Source organism: Salvelinus alpinus, chromosome 17, assembly GCF_045679555.1.
Source record: "Salvelinus alpinus chromosome 17, SLU_Salpinus.1, whole genome shotgun sequence".
NCBI lineage: Eukaryota > Metazoa > Chordata > Actinopteri > Salmoniformes > Salmonidae > Salvelinus > Salvelinus alpinus.
The window spans coordinates 9,088,131-9,108,109 of NC_092102.1; the positions used below are offsets into that span (position 1 = coordinate 9,088,131).

The 19,979-nt window shown below is 46.4% G+C and overlaps 1 protein-coding gene across 1 annotated transcript in view; it reads left to right on the forward strand.

The window, feature by feature from the left end:
* Positions 1–19,979, forward strand: part of LOC139542077 (ski oncogene-like) — a 75,393-nt gene that overhangs the window by 45,639 nt on the left and 9,775 nt on the right. Inside the window, exon 2 of the mRNA XM_071347095.1 lies at positions 19,407–19,642. Within this exon, the coding sequence (XP_071203196.1) occupies positions 19,407–19,642 (236 nt within the window). The remainder of the gene's footprint in view (positions 1–19,406; positions 19,643–19,979) is intronic.

A 19,979-nucleotide genomic window follows, 5' to 3' on the forward strand; every position in this document is an offset into this window, starting at 1 on the left:
ATGGCTGCTGTCTCACTCAGCAGACTCCGGTCGCGTTCCCCTACTCAGACGTTGCATGCATCAACCAATGGTTGCGTGCCATTTCATTGATTGTGTCAGCGACTGACAGATTGCTGTAACGTATGAAGTGGTTAGCTGATATGTAAAATACCTATCCAGATCTGGCAGGCGTAAGGAGGAGTCATGTTTATGCTGGAAAAGATCACCTCAAATATTTGGTGTGGAGAAAACAACTCAAGCGAAGCCAAGCTGGAATGCACCACCAGAAGACCTCTGTGCATTTGAATATGATCGTTATTGTTACATTTTCTCATGACCTTTGTCATTCTAAATCTGTCCTGGCCCTAACCTATGATGTTGCATAGGAGTGCTTATCAGACGTTTTAGTATGAACAGAATTGTGGCTTTTTCATGCTTTTCCCCCTCCATGAATGAAAGATGAGATGCATTAGTGTGTGTGTGTGTGTGTGTGTGTGTGTGTGTGTGTGTGTGTGTGTGTGTGTGTGTGTGTGTGTGTGTGTGTGTGTGTGTGTGTGTGTGTGTGTGTGTGTGTGTGTGTGTGTGTGTGTGTGTGTGTGAGAGAATGAATGAGAGATGAGGTATATTAGTGTTGTCAGACAGTAGATTGACGGGGTGCGTTTTATTTAACAAATTGAAGTGAGTGAAAGGTCAGAGTAGAGTGCACGGCTGCTACCACTCTTCCATTTTCTTGATTGGTGTGTGTTTGTTTTAAGAATTTTGGGGATAAATTAGAGATCTTTTGTTTTCTCATTTGTGTATTTCTCACATACACAGCTGCATTACGTTTTTCCTCAATAAGTGTTTGTGTGTGTTGTGCGCGTGTGTGTGTGTGCGGATCGTGCCCGTACCTGCTTGCCTGTTATCTGTCTAGCTGTGCCTAGGCTCTGGTATGCAGCTCACCTGCAGTAAGGGAACTGAGCCGCTGCTCCCACACGCTGTGCCAACACACACACACACACACACACAAAGCCCCCTCGCCAATTGTGACGGTAGACTGGAGAGGTGACTATCTGTGTCCTTCCAGTCACGCCGGGTGGGTTTTCTCTCAGCCACCCACTCCCACACACCCCTGCCCTGCTAACACACACACACACACACACACACACACACACACACACACACACACACACACACACACACACACACACACACACACACACACACACACACACACACCGTCTGGTCAAATCCCTTGCCCAACAGATGTCACCTTGACCAACTTAACAACAACATCATGTACCCTGGTTTTTGGCAGGTCACAATGCCCCCTGTACAGGCTGTGGGAAGAAAGGCTGTGTGTGAGTGTGTTTGTGTGTCTGCATGCCTGTGTGTGTGTGTATGCGCTCATGCACGTGTGTGTGTGTGTGTGTGTGTGTGTGTGTGTGTGTGTGTGTGTGTGTGTGTGTGTGTGTGTGTGTGTGTGTGTGTGTGTGTGTGTGTGTGTGTGTGTGTGTGTGTGTGTGTGTGTGTGTGACTGCATGCTTGTGTGTATGTGTTATGTCTGGTCAAGGGATCAAAGGGCTTGTTCTGGTTTGAGTCAGAGAGCGTCAACAGTTTAGTCTAGCCTTTCTCCGCAACTGTTGGGTTTACTCGTTGCTATGGTGCAGAGTCCTGTTCTGTTGGCCCTTTGGCTCGCAACATCTTCCATGACCAAGGAATGTGTCTGCTATTCTTACGTCACACAGTCCAAGCAACCTACCTCATCGCCTAGACATATCTGGGCTTGAACAAATACTGGAATTGATGGAGGATGATCCAGAATTTGTGATTCAATTTTTAAATATAAATAGATACATCAAAATAATACATTACGTCGCTGTTGAAGGAACGTTATACATTTACATTGAGATAATTAACATATTTAATTGAACAGAATAGCTTATTGGTGACATCAATCTCCATCTCTGTGTGTGACAGTGGTCCCCGAGGTTGACGCCATAAAATATCCATTAACACCAGCGTCTGTCAGTTGTAGTTTCGTGTGGCTCAGTTGTTAGAGCATGCAACACCAGGGTTGTGGGTTCGATTCCCACTAGGGACTAGTACAAAAGAGTATGAAAATACAGTAAGTCGCTCTGGATAAGAGCGTCTGCTAAATGACGTAAATGTAAAAATACTGTTTCAGCACTGGTGTTTATGGAGGATACGGTTCCCATGGAGATGTGTGTTGCTGGCGAAAGAAGTGGTGTTTAACACATCCTACCAAAAGAATCCTGATTGACGAGACAGTGAAGGATCCAACTGTTCCAGTCTGGAGACAAGGGCCTGAACGAAACAGTCACACAGGGTTTTTCACTGTGATTTGCAGTGGCACAAAACTGATGAAAAGTAGTCCCAGCCAGGTCCATTAATCTGCTTCTCACTCGACCTCCAAACCACCTATTCATTTAGCTTTCATCGCCTGCAATAAATTAGGTCTTTGCCCCGTAGCTGTGAGCTACCAAGAAAGAATACCCATATACTTCACCCTCCCATAGCCTCCTCCCCTTTCTTGCCTCCCTCCTCCAGTGTCTCCCTCGTTTCTGAACATGTTTGCAGTAAACACATCTCCCCTCGGGCAGTCACATAAAACCAATCCTTTTTAATTAAAACAGATTCCGGTGAGGAAAAGAGAGTGCCGGCCTTTTCTCTCTCTCTCTCTCTCTCTCTCTCTCTCTCTCTCTCTCTCTCTCTCTCTCTCTCTCTCTCTCTCTCTCTCTCTCTCTCTCTCTCTCTCTCTCTCTCTCTCTCTCTCTCTCTCTCTCTCTCTCTCTCTCTCTCTCTCTCTCTCTCTCTCTCTCTCTATCTCTCTCTCTCTCTCTCTCTCTCTCTCTCTCTCTCTCTCTCTCTCTCTCACTATTCTTTCCTCAACCACAACATCCTTTTGTCATTTTTTTTCTCCCTCTCTCTTCTCTGTCCTGCGTGTGTCTAAACTGCAGTTCCCTGAGATTACATTGACTGAACTTCCTAGTCGAACAGAAGGGGAATCCAAAACAGGGCTAAGGTAAACACGAGATGGCTCCTGGGCTGACCTGACCGAGGAAGGGAATGAAGGACATGGGGGCTTGACCTGAAGCTGCTCTTTAGTTGACCCCAGTCTTAACGGGCCAGTTGGTCCCCTGAGCTACCACATGGCTGTTTTTACTCTTCTTTTACGGCCTGCCCTTGCTTTTCTTGCCGCCATCGTTGCTTTGTGGCCCACCCGAGAGCAGTGGGGTAGAATGGGCTGAAGGAACAACAAACCCAAAAGTGGCTATAAACTTCAGACTTGTTTACAGCACCAGTCTTCTCGCTCACCTCTGGGTGAACTCCTGCGACAGACACAACTATCCTCCTGCCAGGCGAAACAATGCGCCCCCAACTTCACGCCCTGCCCCTGTTCCTGCCCCTGTAGCAGGACTTTGATGGGATGGCTCAGTATTTCCCCCCCCACTCACTATCTCTTAAAATTGCCCCCACCCCTTTCATTCCAACATACACTTCTTTACTACTTCTTTTAATTTCTTCTCATCAATCCGCCACCTGTTTCCTCAGTTCTGACAGACTAAGCTGAGTGGATCCTGTTTTTTTTATGTGTGTGGCAAAGGTTCCAAATTAGGATTTTACAGGTAGCTGTGGTATCTATGAAAAGTTATTGGAAGATATTCTCTCCCTCTGTCATACAGACGTGGCAAGTCACAAGGGAGCTGGAGCCCGTTGATCTACTATGTATGTGAACTATGTGGAACCCTATTACGACGCCACCTCGATTGATAGTACTCTGGCTCGTGTCTCCCAAGTGCCCGAGACTAAACCTATCTTCAAAGACGTCAGCATTCAGATCTGTCGTCAGTGCACACGCTCGCCGCCAGACAGAATTGATTTACAGATATAGATTTCACATGAGTGACATTGGCTCCTGTGGCATCGCCCTGTCCTCTATAATGGCTGGCAACATAGAGGGAGCTTGGCACCGCACTGGAGGGGCTGGCACATGGGTGTGTATGTGGGTGTGGGGGGGAAGTAGGGCATAGAGCTTGGCAGTAGGCAGTATTTATTTCTATTCCTCTGCCTGCCTGCCTGTCTGTCTGTCTGATAGCGTATGGACTAAGGGTGCGTGGCAAGCAGAGAGGAAGCGCTTACTAGGCTCAGGGGAGTGACAGGGGGGGGCTTAACTGTTCACGTGAGGTATTTTAGGCATCTGCAATTGTCTGTGTGACACCTGGACCCAGACAGGGCTGAGTTGATGTGTTCTCTGGCTGGGCTGAAGGGAGGGGTGTGGGGGCATTTTAATGAGCCGGACCAATGGACCATGGGTAACTAGGCCCTGACAGCTGGCCTCACAATGGGCTGACCCACATTTAATTCTCTACGTCAACAACAGCCAAACGGGAACCCTCGACTCCAGGAATGTTTGGCCCCGCCACAATCTAAAACCCGAACAATATTTCCGATAAATGACTTTGTCTTTTCTCACTCGCACATAGCCCGGCCGTGATCCGCTATCCAATTATGTTTATTTGTGGTTTGACCTAAGTGCGTCACCTCTGGTTTTTGATAGTTTGTCTCAGTTGACTGGTTGTCATGTCAGATGTCTGTGGTTCTCAAAGGGCTGAACAGATCATCGGAACATGGATCCCATTCCCCCAGTACAGTGGGAATGTGGGCCACTGACTGACTGTCGTCCCTCCCCACGGTTGGCTTAGAGCCTCGGAAGACTTCACGCAATGTAGCGATTCTGAGCATAGCGCATTATGTGCATGTCGCTTTTTTGTCACAAAATGGCTGGCTCTTTGTAGCATGTAGGCCTGGCTATGGCACTTGCTACGCAGATTTTCTCCGCTCCAATTTTTTTGTGCAACGTATTATTCCGTACGTTGGGGTGGGGGCAGTGTTGTGATGATCTTCATCTGATCTATAGACCATGCTTCAATCAAATAAGCAGTCTATTGCATCGATAAGGGCTCCTGAGTGGCGCAGCGTTCTAAGGCACTGCATCTCAGTGCAAGAGGTGTCACTACAGACCCTGGTTCAATCCCGGGCTGTATCACAACTGGCTGTTATTGGGAATCCCACGGGGCAGTGCACAATCGGTCCAGCATTGTCCGGGTGAGGGGAGGGTTTCGCCGAGGTAGGCAGTCAATGTAAAATAAGAATTTATTCTTAAACTGACTTGCCTAGTTAAATAAAGGTTAAATAAAATAAAAGATAACCAAATATAATCTCAGCGACTGTTTAACCAATAACACAAACAACTTTGTAGCCTTATGGCAATTACACGGTAGCAGAATAACGCCGAGACTCCGATTTTTGACTTTAAAATGTACGTCAAACAAAACACAATCATTGCAAAGTTAAACAAACCATACAACTCTATGCACAATGACTACTTTTAACAATTTCCACCGAATATTTTACAAAAACACATTTACTTAAAGAACAGTGCAGATGCAAAGTTTGGTAACAGAATGATGGTTTGTGATGTTTGTGCCGTCATTCTGTTACCAAACTTTGCATCTGTACAAGCTAAAGTCCGGATTATAATTTTATTACACCGTGTCATTAGGCTGATGGTATCAATGGAAATTAATTGGCTGATCATTGATTAACAATAACCCTACCTCCCCCCTGATGATGCTGCTCATTGGTTTGTCCCTCACGTCCGCTGCTCTCCCTCCCACTACTGGCTGGTGGAACTTCGACCTACAATAGGCTACAGTGTAGACATAACAAGGATTTGACAGACAGTAGACTGGTAAATTAGTATAGATGTCATTTTAGTTTCTAGATGTAAACGTCTAATATCTAACATTGTTAGCTAGACACAGAAAAGAACGAACCGATAACACTGTTTGGTAACAAAGATTTGACACATATACTATAGTTAAAAGGTTGCTTTGATAGTTTAGACCTAGGAAATATCCCAGACAGACTTTTTATAGACATGAATTAAGTGTCAATATTTTCCAATAGACTTGGTTACGACCAAAGCCTTATTTAAAGAGTATTAGCGTAGACACAGTTCTAACTTGGACACACATCTCCCCAATAGTATTTACCTTGGATGAGCTCATGAGCTGGCATTCTGCTGCTTGTTTGCATGGCTGGTTAAATTGTATGGTACATTGATTGGGAAGGGAGCGAGAGAAGGGGAAAAAAAAACAAATTGCCCATCGGGCATGCAGAGCGTCATTAGTGAGCTTGTGTCTGAAAGCTGTCAGAAACATTCCATCACACCAACGTTGGAGCTGTAACAACCCCCGGACCACCATGCCTCACTCACAGAACAGCCTTGACTTCGAGTCAAGCCACTGACTAGCAAGACAAGCTGCTGCAGACATTGAAATGCGACTTTGCGGCAGATAAAAGCACAGAAGCTGACATTTTCTTCCCGCTCAGCCAAGGCTGGAATGTCAGTGTCTTGGTGTGGCGTCAACTCGGTGCTGTGCAGTACTTGACAGTTGTGACGGTTGGCTTGGACATTTTTGTGGTTTTCCAAAAATAACCTCATCGTTGTCACAGTTAGTGCAGGTTGGAAGACACCGCTAGGCTAGGCTGTCTTCTTGGGGGAGTTGTTAAGCTGAGCCATTGGCGTCAATGGAGAAACTTTGTTGGCCATGCATTGCATGCTCCTCAGGCCACCATGCCGTATCTCCCGACGATGTGACCCGACGTCTCTCGGCTGGGCCTATTTCCCGATTGGGATTGGCAGCTTCAGCCACTCCCGCTTTCTAGTGGTTTGCAGATGAGATGGCAGCCACTGTCAAAATGCCAGTGGCTCGACCGTAAATGTTCCCCCCCCCAACCTCGCGCCGCAGGAGCTGGCCACTATATGCAAAAGTTGCCCATCGCATCATTTCCATAGTGTTTGACTGTCGGAGGGTATGGAAAACAGCTTGGCTGGCCATCACATTGAGTGTTTTGTCATGACAGTTGTGGACAAACACTCTCGTTGCATTTAAAGTGTTGGAATTTGTGCTAATGCTATAGTACTGACATATGATTGCCTGTTCTAGGCGGGTTTGTTCTGGGTAAGAGAGGGGAGGACTAGGGGCGGCTGCAGCTGTTCCACTATTGACTGTCTTGCAGTCTAAATGGGAAGGGAAGCGGAAAAGCTGGCTCTATGGAAGCGGGTGTATAACCAGTGAACTGCTAAACTGAACAGCAGCAATACATTGGCTACTTTACATACAGGATATGACATCCGAATGACAATGTGCCATTTTCTACAATCCAAATCTCTAATTGTAATTGAAGTGGATGGACATGATATCCGAATTATCTCTGAAAGCACGCGTCACATTGTCAACGTTTTCCCCACAAAGGCCCTGTCATTTTTCCCAAACCTTTTCTGACAGCATATTCTTTGCATCTCCCACTTGTTCTCCTGCACAATCATACATTGCAGTCACTATGGGATTCAACACAGCATGCTCCGTTCATTTTATCCAGACTCAGCCTTCCCCCTCCGCCTTCCTCGTTTTGTCCCTCTCTATATAATGGAGTCCTCCACCCTAGTCCTACTATGTATTAGAACTTGTTTCTCCTGCGCCGGTGATGATGTACTCAGCGTGGTCCATCTACTGACCTGCGTGTCTGCGAGCTCATTACCGTAGCCCCGAGCGGCCCACTGAATGCCCAACTACAACAAACACGTCCATCAGTGAACACAGTCCGCCTTTTGTACGCTCCACAGGAGTGGCTGTGTCTCAAGGAGTCTGGGTGTCCAAAATCGGCATTGGGAGTCGCGCTCGCTCGCTGCCATACGTCAACCACCACGGCTGACTTGAATCGGTTTGTAAAATGGCTAACCTACCGTGCCCCGTAGGAAGGAAGAAGAGGAAAGGGAAGGAGAGTGACCCCCCTTCTCTCTTCTAGGACAAATGTGTTCTCTGGCGTGTTAGAGATCTGAAAAACTTGCTGTCTCAGATGGTTCAGGGCTTATGCAGTTGTGTGTGTGAGGACTGTGAAGCATTGCTTCCCCCCACCCCAACCTACACACACACACACGTGTTTTGGATGTTTTCTTTCAGGATTGTCTAAGGCCCTAACCTTAGTTGCGCCCGGCGGGAAACCGCGAACGAGACCCGTTTGTCGTATCACACGTTCCCCGGTTTTTAATCAAGAGGATTGAGCAGACAGCCCGGCTGGGGTCAATCCCTGAAGAGCCTAATCCCGCCACATCCCACATCCAGCCCCTGGTTTTATCTCAACATCCGTTGGAAAGAACCGGAAAAACTGTAGGAAAAACGGGAGCCTGGGACTTTGGTGACCCATAAAAGCCACAAAAGCTCCATTCTGAAAAGAGTCCTCAATTAGAATTTAAAAAGATGAAGAGGACGGGGGCGCCCGGCTGAGATGGAGCCGCTTAACCGGAGTGTCTCGCCGGGTTGCTATGGAGAAGGAGGTAGAGAGAGGATTTATAGGATTTTCTTATGAAAATGAGGGCCGGCGCTGACATAGCTTCGGAAATCTGAGTCAGTCCAACACACAGACGCACACACACACACACACACACACACACACACACACACACACACACACACACACACACACACACACACACACACACACACACACACACACACACACACACACACACACACACACGGCAGACAATGCCAGGTGGCAATAATCAGATTTCTCCAGCTCAGACTACAGCTGCTGCAGGCAGAGGGGAGTAAGGGTTCCTGCTCTTTGACCTGCTCTCTACTCAATACGGGCTAGCCTCCCAGTCTGTCTAGTGTCACACACTCTGGAATGGCATCACAGTGACAGCAGTTTAACAGTTGGTAAACAACTACCCTTTACATGGTATACTCTAGCACATTGGCCCCTACATACACACACTCACGTTCACATAAACAAACTACTTATACACACACAGACCCCCATACATTTTAAACAAATACATTAATTTCTCCAGCTTCCTTGTGGACCTTGATATTGACATGAATAGTCCCCTTATACATGCCGTGGATCGGTCTCGAGTGCTACTTTGATGTGGAGTACGATTACCTGAGAACCCTAGAATACTCACCCTTCATTCTATTCACACCTTTTACCATTTTCATACCTTTCATTATCCTCAGTGTCTCGAGTTCCATTGACTCCTATTCACGTGGCACAATATCCACCTCTTTCATCAACAAACCACTCCATCTCTAAGTGATTGCTTCAAGGTCCTCTTTCCTTACGCCGAATTCCATACAGAAGCTAATGGAAACAATCAAGCTACCAAGTTTAGTCAGCCCCTATAGGCACAGAATCCCAAATTCATACCAGCATACCACTTGCATTGAAGCAAAGGACTACATTCCAAGTGGTATGCCAGTGTGAATATTGAAACGTAGCTCAGGCGATAGGCTATACGGACAGGCAGCCACAGTGGCTGTCGAAAAAGAGAACAATCCAGATCCTACATTTCAGAACTACTTCTGTTCTATTGCTTCTATTTCTATAATGGCCACCACCCTCTAGAGTGAGTCGACGTCTCCTCTTCCTGGTTCTGTGTGTGGCGGCTCCCCCCTTTGGTAGATTGGTAGAGAGAGAGAGAGAGAGGGAAAAAAGGAGAAAGCAGCAAAGCAGCTTTGGGTGCGGGCGATCGAGGTTAAGATTGTAATTGGTCGTCTGTCCTTATCCCTGGTATTGGCAGGCTCCAAGGAAGGGCTTTAGCCTAATAGACAGGGGAGGGGGGATTGTGACTTCTAGGCTGTGTTGCCTCACAACTAGCCTGACTAAGGCCCCATGCCTGGGCCTTAGTGGACCACACAAACACACAGACACACACACACATAGAGAAAGGCAGCTTGTTGCTCAGCTGTTGTCAATGCAGCTCTGTTCAATAATTTAAAGCAGTTACAACAAGGTTAGCAACACATAGGCACACTGCATGGGGAAAGTCCTGTGGCTGGTCTCAACTACTTGAGACATGCATCCTCCCTTCCTCCTATCCCATTGCGATCACTGATTTAACGTGATAGGTTTTCTACCTTGAAGTTGTCTGAAGTTGTCTTTAAACCTATCCGTATTCTGTCAAATCAGCGAAATCCTCAAAGAAGGAGGATTACTGAGAAATGCCTGTTTTCAAGTATTGAGAGGGGGCCTAACGTTATCTATGTGAGTGCAGGGCACCGCATGGTGTGTTTTGTTTGGGGTGTCTATAGAAGTGCAGTTGGGAACAGTTGGGAGTTTGTTTTAGGTGCTCAGATCTGTGATTTATTGTTATGGGGTAAGGCTTGTCTCCACAACTGAACCCCGCACTGCAGCTCTTTGAAGTGTGGGTGTGGGCATGTTTGCTTTTTTTGTGTGGCACAGCTTGTGTGTGTGTGTGTGTGTGTGTGTGTGTGTGTGTGTGTGTGTGTGTGTGTGTGTGTGTGTGTGTGTGTGTGTGTGTGTGTGTGTGTGTGTGTGTGTGTGTGTGTGTGTGTGTGTGTGTGTGTGTGTGTGTGTGTGTGTGAAATTTGGCATAGGTGTGTAAACATGCCTGTGTGTGTGTGTCTGAGAGCTTGCACACTGCTTTCTGGGGATTGTCTGTGTGTGGTAGGTTTAGGGCGTCACATGTCGAGGCATGTGCAGCAGTAGCCTGAGCACCCAAAAATACTGTACCTGCTGGTGTTCCACTGCCCCCCGTAAGTAATATTTGGAAATCAAACTGGCGGTGTGTGTGTGCCTCCGTGCCAGCTGGAGCATGCAATGCCCACACACCCCTCGCTGCAATTGATGTATTCACTCAGCCATGCGGCTTAACCCTTTCACATACAACCTCAACCGGCTCCCGAGGGCACTGCATCTCAGTGCTAGAGGCGTCACTACAGGCCCTGGTTCGATCCTGGGCTGTATCACAATTGGCCATGATCGGGAGTCCCATAGGGCGGAGCACAATTGGCCTAGCATCGTCCGGGTTAGGGGAGGTTTTGACCGGGGTAGGCCGTCATTGTGAAATAAGAACTTGCATAGATAAATAAAGGTTAAATCAAAAAAAAATAAAAAATAGAAACGGGGGTGCGCTGTCACACACACACTAGGCTCAACTGTACACCCACCCCGCCCCCAACACACACACCGTTCCCCTCGCCTTGTTGTCCACATCTGCTCCTGTGAAAACGGGCCATAGTTTTCCTCAGTGGATTCCTCTCCTCCGTCCCTCTGTCTTTCTGTCTCTCCTCCTCTCAGCCTTTCCCTAACCAGAGCAAGCCTTTACGAGGCTGTAAAGGCTGGCATTTTTGTTCTCTTCTGCCATTCCCACTCAGAATATTCCATATGAAGGGGAGGCCTTCTGACGCCAAATAAACTATCTGGAGTGGACTGTAAAGCCCCGTCATAACCCACGGCAATGAAGCCCCACCTAAATTGGCCGGCATTCCTTTGAGAAATGTTGTTTCTTCTCTCGAGGCTAGCTATTGCCTCAACAGCACCCAATAGCTATGAGCAGTACGGCACTGTGATATGGTGAGACGGCATGGCCACATGACCATGTTTGATTATCCATGAGTTGTGTTCTGTTACTTGATGGTCAGTCATGTTATCATTAAGATGGGGACTACAATTATTCTCCATTCATGGCCAGGAAGAAGGAGATATGCACATACACATGCGCACACACGCGCACACACACACACACACACACACACACACACACACACACACACACACACACACACACACACACACACACACACACACACACACACACACACACACACACACACACACACACACACACACACAGAGGCAGATCGATAAAACTGTCCATTAGTGTGTGGCAGGGATTAGAACAACTTTTAAAATATAGTCAATTGAATTATCTTGCTTTTAGATGGCTATAAAACATTACTTGTTTGGATAGTAAGGCAGACATTGGATTATTTTCTAGCATCATGTGCCTATGTGAAAATGGACACTTTGCTCTTTGGCCCATCTTACTTGGCCAGGGACCAAAGAAGTCAAAAGCAACAAATATTTAGTTGTGATATTTGAGTCTTCCAATACTCTTCTTAATTGCCCACTACCCACTGGTGTTGAGACACATAAGGTGACAAAGCTGGCTTTGAAGCCTTCACATAAGTCAGACATCATTCCATGCTTCATAGCTTGGCATGTTCATAAGCCATTTTATGGCCAGTTGGTGTAGGGTTATAACACGTCATGTCACAATGTGGACATGTCGTTGTGTATAGCTATGCACAGCCGGCCAAAGTGTCATGTTAGCATTTGGCTAGCATTTGATCCCTCCACAATCAGCTAGCTAGCTTCATCTAGCAGACAGACCGGCTCATGTTTTGCTTTGGCACGGGGGGATATAGATATGGATGGAAAAGTCCAGCTGTATTTGCTTACCATGGCCACCCCCCATGCTTCAACCCTTCCTCCAGTGGAGCCGATCCCTCTCTGGCTTAGGGGAACCAGTCTCGCACTATTCCCACGGAAACAGTTGCCAAAGCAAATTTGGCCATAGGAAATGGAGCCCCCCCCCCTCAATTTCCCTCTCTCGCTCTCCCTCTTTCTCTCACTCTCCGACCTGGTTTAGACTATTCTGAAGCACTGGCGCTGCGCCAGGTCTGTGTGTGTGTCAGAGAGTGTGTGTTCACTGCTCTCTGCTAGGCCTTCAAGTAACTGTCCAGTGTTTCCAGATTTCTATGAAATATGACGTACAATTAATTACAATATGCGTTAAAAAGCAGATTTTCTGTGTTGGAATGGTGTGGGCGTACCCCAACAACAGAATGGTGAGGGCGTACCCCAACAACAGAATGGTGAGGGCGTACCCCAACAACAGAATGGTGAGGGCGTATACTGGTCATTAAAAATATTAGTTCAAGTAGATTGCTGAGTGGACAGCTCATCCTCCTCAGGTGGATGACGTCAATCCTCTATGAGGAAATGGCAAGCATTTTTTAAACGGCCTGTTTCAGATAAAAGTTTTTCAGATAAAGTGTTTATTTTAGTTTAGTTATTTTCTTAATGTATGCTTTGGCCACATATGAGTATAGGATGAGTCAACACTGTTCTGGTTATAAATAAGCCAATATGACACCAATCTCGATGAAAATTCGCAAATCACCTCGATTGGAGGTACACAACACACTCCCCGCCTCTCGTCATGATCTGTCTGGCCATTACCAAAAATCCACATACCAGATTTTTTAACAGGGTGGTTAACGTTAGCAGTTGAGTTTTAAGAGTATTTCTTGCGCCTATAGTACCTAGCTCAAATTCTTGACGTTGAATTCAAACGAGACTATAGCATCTATAAAGTTACCGTTGGACTTAAAAACGGATTGATTAAGTTTGTAGGTGCAACAGTTGTTATTAAATTGATAATTTAATAATCCGCTAAGAAACATTGATGTGATACTTTTTGTAGAAATTCTGACAATGCTAACATATTTTTTAGCCAAAACTCAAGAGTATTGCTGCCAGTCATTTGAAGTGTATGCTAATAAACCTAGGCTACTCTATATAGCTAGCTATATGGTGGTATTCAAGCTGAGGTTAATCAATAAATGCAAACAGATATTTTGATTAGCTAGTTAGCTACGTGGCTAACTAGCTAACGCTACTTAGCTAATGTTAGCTTGCTTGTACAAAGCCCAGCAGTTAGCCAGCCGCTGTATCTAGCTAACACCAGTCAACTGAAAGGTAGCTAGCTAACGGACAGGCAAATAAAGGTAGCTAGCCAATGAATGTGGTTTTGATTAGCTAGGTAGTTAGCTAGCTAGCTAACGTAACGTTATATCAGTCAAATGAGAGCTAACGTTGGCTAGGTTGCTAACTAACAAAAGAGGAAAGCTCGTTAGCTAGCTAGTAAGGTTTTTCACATAAGGCTGAAGTCATCATGTTTAAACTGCTGAACTAGGCGCTTGCGTGTAATCAGAGCACAAAAAAATCTGCATTATTTAGTTATGAGTTAACAGCATGTTAACTTTTAAAAGTGAGATTTTCACTGAACAGTTACTTTCAGGCAGGATGGGAGGCCTGTGGAACAAGGAAAGTCATTAACTGCTCTCCCTCTCTCGCATTCTCCCTCTCTCTTGCTTCTCTCATATATTTGTATTTAAGGGAGAGTTTCTGTAGTCTGCATAAATATGATCCCTCGCCATGCAGTGGTTATCTTGCCTCTTTTCCTTTACTTCAGTCTTCCCCTTTTCCCCTTTCGCTCGCTCCCTCTCGCTCTTTCCATCTGCCCAGACACCTTCTCGCTCCTCCTCCCCTTCTCTCTCTCTGATGTGGCTAGGGTGTGTGAGACTCCTGTCCCCTTGGGACCTGGGCCTAATTTAGCTGCGGCTGGCTAGCCTGTTCTCCCCTTTTTGTGGTGGCCCTAGCCTCTAGCCTAGCCTAATGTAGCCGAGCCGAGCACAACCACGTAGGAGGGTCTGTTATGTCTGTCCCTATGGACTCTTCCTGGAAGTGGAAACCTCAGTCGAGGAGGAACAACACCAGACCGCATTCTGTTCTGGGAAAGCCCAAAGTGCATCAGCCATATATAAAAAAAAAGACAACTATGTTCTGTAGTCTGTATTTTCTTATTTTCTGAAAGTTATCAACATTGTCCTTCCAAATGGACATGTGGAGACTGAGAGAATGCTGTCAGGAGCAAAGTCTTAACTTTGGACTTACATGGTATTTATACGTTCCATTATTTTACTTTAAAATGTGTGTGTATTGTTGTGTATTGTTAGAAATTACTGCACTGTTGGAGCTAGGAACACAAGCATTTCGCTACACCCGCAATAACATCTGCTAAACATGTGTATGCGACCTATCAAATTTGATTTGATTTGATAAGGGATGGCTAGGATCGTTGGAGGTTGAAGTTGCAGGTTACGGTTAAGTTGTGGAATTGGGCTGTTTTTGTTCTTGTATTAGGGAGACGTGAAAAGAGATGGGGTTGCTAGATGAGGGTGTTTGTGTGTACGTAAAGGTAGTACAGATGCTGGCGCCTCTCTCTCGCTACAGAAGTCAGCTACCTGAACATCTGCCTCTCGTCTCACCCCTTGCTGCTACTAGTACACACACACGCGCGCCCACACATGCACGTACGCACACAGAAACAGGTGTCAGTAAATCCCTGGCTGTATATTTTGAACACGACTGCCTTAGAACAGGGATATTCAATCAACAACTGAATACACCCTCTCTATACAGCAGCCCAACTAGAAGGACTAAACATACTCACTTAACTGCTGAGCACAGAGAAAGTGTTCCTCGGTATATCAAAGTGAATACTAAATGAGGTACTTTCAAGTTTAGTCAGCAAAGCGAAGAAAAGTAGAATCTCCAAAATGCACATATCCAGTTGCACCGTACTTAGATATTTAAATAATTATAGTATAGAGTAGACACTTAAGATGAAATTGAGCCTAGTCTGCAGTGTTGAGTTGTGTTGCTGTAACTCAAAAACCTGTTTATAGTTATTTACCTCACCGAGTACAGAGACACAGGTGTGTGTGTGTTTTAATCACATTTTTCACAGAAACGTGTTGTCTGACACCTGTTTGTTTGCCAGCAGATGTAGACTTTAGGTTTCTGCGGTTAAGGCGCAGTGAGACATCTCTCGCTTCATGTCCTTTTTCGAGCTAGCAGCGAACACTAGACAAGGTGCTAGGCTAATTTCCAGGAAGGCCCTCCCTTCCTGCAGTCACAGTGTGGCCCCTCCAGCAAGGAGGTCAAAGACAGGTCACAGGCAGGGTGGGACTCGATAGTTAGAGACATTAATTTCCCCGTAGTCTGAGAGGATGTTAGCTTTGCACTAGCTAACACAACATGTTTGGTGCCACATGCACATAATCTAGCGCCACGGGCCATTCTTCTCTCTGACACAACCACGTCACTGACACTGTTGACAAGGTTTCACACTCAGGCCGCAAACTCAACGTGGAAGTGAGGTCGTCAGGCCAAACAGGAAGTGACCTCATTCACGCGGTCAATGTCACGGTCAGGGTTTGCCTAGACAACCAAGATGTAGTATAGTTGAAACGTGACTAGAATAAGACCAGAGTATGACATTGAACCGCAATGTCCGAGAGTTGCAGCAATTTTGTTTCATTTTGATCTTGAGATTGACATTTTAAATTGGGTTGAGATACGGTTGACTGTTCACCCCCGACAGTTTGTTTGTTTACCTCCCTGTGTTGTCGGGACTTTTTTTCCTTCATTCTAGCTTCGTTTTGCTCGCTTGCTTTTGTTGAATGGAATTCTGCTTGTTTGGAGAGGACATCCTGTAATCTGTGTCACGAGAAATGCAGTGTTGAATTGAGACAGACAAACAGACAGAGGGAGGCAGGGACAGTGAGAGACAGAGACTGAGGGAGAGAGCAATGAAAATGACAGATTGTGTCATGGGAGTGTCAGTTCTACCTCCTGAGAAAACAGACCGTCTATCCACTGTACCACAAAGCCTGGACTTTTTCGGCGAGGAGGATTTTCTTTCAAGCCTTTTTAGATCCGACAATTATCCTCCCATCAAAATTGCCAAGTCACATTTTCCCCCCAGAATAAAGCAATTCTCTAACTTACTAGGAATTTGATTGGCTCTGTAACATCTAAAACCACTCAGTGAACTTCCCCCTCATTGGATGTGTAACATTGAGGGCTCAGACATGGAGTTGTCCTCAGCGACTGAGTAAGAGCCCCCTGCCTGTGTGGCCAGAGCTGACCTTTGCTTCCTCGTCTGCTCTAGTGTTAGCCTCAGCGCTAGCTAGCCATAGCATGAGTGTTTGACTGTACTGAGCTGGACGCTACATTGGTGTACCACACTGTGGTAGCTAGCAGACAGAAGAACTTGAAGAGTTTCATACAGGGCACATAGACCTTGACTGAGCGTGACTGACAGAGTGTGACGTGCCCCACCCACATGAGCAGACACACACACGAGCACAGACACACACACACTGGCAGACATGCTTGCCACACACTCATCCGGAGGGCTTCCTGGCAGCTGAGCATTACCCGCTACTCTCTCTATCTTCTCTCTCTCTCTATTTTCTCCCTCCTTACCTCCATCCACCCAGCCAGCCCTCATGAGAAAAGGCTTTGTCACTCTCTCAACCCTGGGCTATTCCTAGGCAGTGGGGGTGCAGATACTATGACTCCACCGAAGTGTGAGATTTCAAAAGCGGGTATTTTCAGTGAGCCGACACTCGTCTGGGCATGTCTCTCACACAACTTGGCTAATCAAAGGCCTTATATTCGAGTGTGACATCCTGTCTATGCTTTGTAATCCAGACAGGATCATAAACACAAGCCTTGCCCCTCCCTTTCTTCCACCTCACTCTTGCTATACAAACATGTACTCTTGCCCCACATTTGCAGCCCATGCCAGGAGATTCTCTCTCTCTCTCTCTCTCTCTCTCTCTCTCTCTCTCTCTCTCTCTCTCTCTCTCTCTCTCTCTCTCTCTCTCTCTCTCTCTCTCTCTCTCTCTCTCTCTCTCTCTCTCTCTCTCTCTCTCTCTCTCTCTCTCTCTCTCTCTCTCTCTCTCTCTCTCTCTCTCTCTCTCAATCCTGTTGCAATGCAGTGGCTTATCAGCATAGGGCTGTTGGCTTTCTAATAAAAGTAGATGTGTCCCACCTTGTGTAGGACACACCGCATGAACAGACACACACAGTTAGTGTTGGGGTGTGTGGGAGACAGGATTGTTACGATTCACCTCGGCCCGTCCTTCAGATTTCACTTCCTCCCACAAAGCACTGCTCCCAGCATTTCCTGTTTGGGCTGGAAGACCTTGGCAAGCGTCCAGAGTACACACACACACACACACACACACACACACACACACACACACACACACACACACACACACACACACACACACACACACACACACACACACACACACACACACACACACACACACACACACACATACACACACACACACACACACACAGACACACACGTGCAGAGCCCTGGTTAGGTGGTCAGGTAGACGGAAGCAAGACATCTGCTCCTCTCAGAGACATTGGCCACGTCCTTCCGATCGTCTTTCCTTCCGATGTCCTAGTTCCTATTTCCACGTTCTCAATCATTTGAGTCGATTTTGTAATGATAGGCTATTGTCTGTCTGTGGCCGAACATCACATGTGTGATATAACGAATGCTAGATTTGGGCTCTCCAATGTTGTTCTTGTGTACAACAATATATTACACTCAGCAATTGTGACATTAGGTTTGTGTTATGATGCTAATGATGAGGGGTTGGAATTATATAGCTATTACACATTTATATATCATTTCCAGATGCTCTGTTGTCATTCACTCTCGACAAGTAAGATAGTAGTAAAGGATACACGGCATTACGTTCATTGGCTCGAGAGAATGAGAAAAGGAAGAAGAGGAGAGACAGAGACTTGCAGTGAGGAGGGCTGCGAGGGAAGGGGGGGGTCGGGGGAGGCTAGTGACAGCCACAGCTTGGAGAGGCTGAGGTCATGGCAGTCCGGAACACAGACCTGCCCTTGTCTGCTTTTTAAAGACTCCCTCAGCTCAGAGACAGAGACAGAGAGAGACAGAGACAGAGACAGAGACAGAGACAGAGAGAGAGAGAGAGAGAGAGAGAGAGAGAGAGAGAGAGAGAGAGAGAGAGAGAGAGAGAGAGAGAGAGACGTCTCACCTCTGCTGAAATACACTGTAGTACAATTGTCTGGAGTACTGGCGTGTGCAGACTGTGTGTGAGTGTGAGCGCGTGTGTGTACTCTAAGTGTTTGAAGCAATATAGCCTATCCTAGTGTCAACATTATTGCAACACTGCTCAAAAGCTGTCACTGTTGATAGTTGTTTGACCAAAACAAGCTCAACCTCAGTCAAACAGTCTCTATATAACTTATACGTGTGTCATATGTCAATATACCAGCTGGTTAAGAAGGGCTTGCAAGCTCGAGTGTGAGAGTTGAGGCTTCCGTCTTGTGTTGTCTAACACTATAATAACCCTCACGCACTCCCAACTATAGCAAATACACACACACACACACACACACACACACACACACACACACACACACACACACACACACACACACACACACACACACACACACACACACACACACACACACAGTCAACACCGCTCCTAAAATTACACACACTTACAATCCGAGTTGTCAGATGCCTTTTCTGTGACACCTGTCTCGAGGAGTTAATCGTTGATTTGGGCTCTATTTATACTGGGATCTCTCACGCACACACACACACACACACACACACAGGCTAGAGCCATCTTACACCTCTGGATGCATTTTCAGTTCACTGGCATTAGAGACTGGTAGGCCACTGAGGATGCCAAGCGGGCAGTGCGGCTCAAATTGCCATCCGCTGGACAAAGGAAACGTCCGGTCTCTGAATAGAACATAGATTTGACCTTGTACTTCTAAAATTGCCCTACAATTTGTCTTACATGCCATTTTCTCTTCTCTCCCTTCTTTTCTCTCTCCAGGCATCAGATCCCATCCCAACCAAGAAGTCTAAACATGAAGACTTCCCATCGCTGCCCCTGTCCGCTGAGAAAGAGAAGCAACCCGATTGGTTAAGATCCCTCTCGGCTTCAGACAATACGGGGCTCAACTGCATCCAGCCCAGACAGAGACCGTCAGCTTTCAGGCCCTGGTCCCCTAACCTCTCGGCCGGGGACAAAGAGACGCCCAACCGCCCTCTGGCTACACTGAGAGACAGGTGAGCTCAACATACGCACAACAACAAACAACAGCACACTACCCTGAAGAAACACGCATGTCGACATAGTACACCAAGTCCATGCTTTAAACACACATCAATCATCCAAGCCTCTAAAACAGGGGTATCAAACATCGCGAGGGTGTCCAATCCAGCCCGTGGGTGGTTAGAGTAAAACTACTTTAAAATGACTCAATATACTTTAAAATCACTACAACCAAATCGAAACTGTGTAGAAATGATTATGGACCAATATTCACACTGTCCAGCTCCAGCACTGTTCAGCTCGCTAATAATCACTGTGCACAGTCAATGGACCTACATTCATACAGTTTAT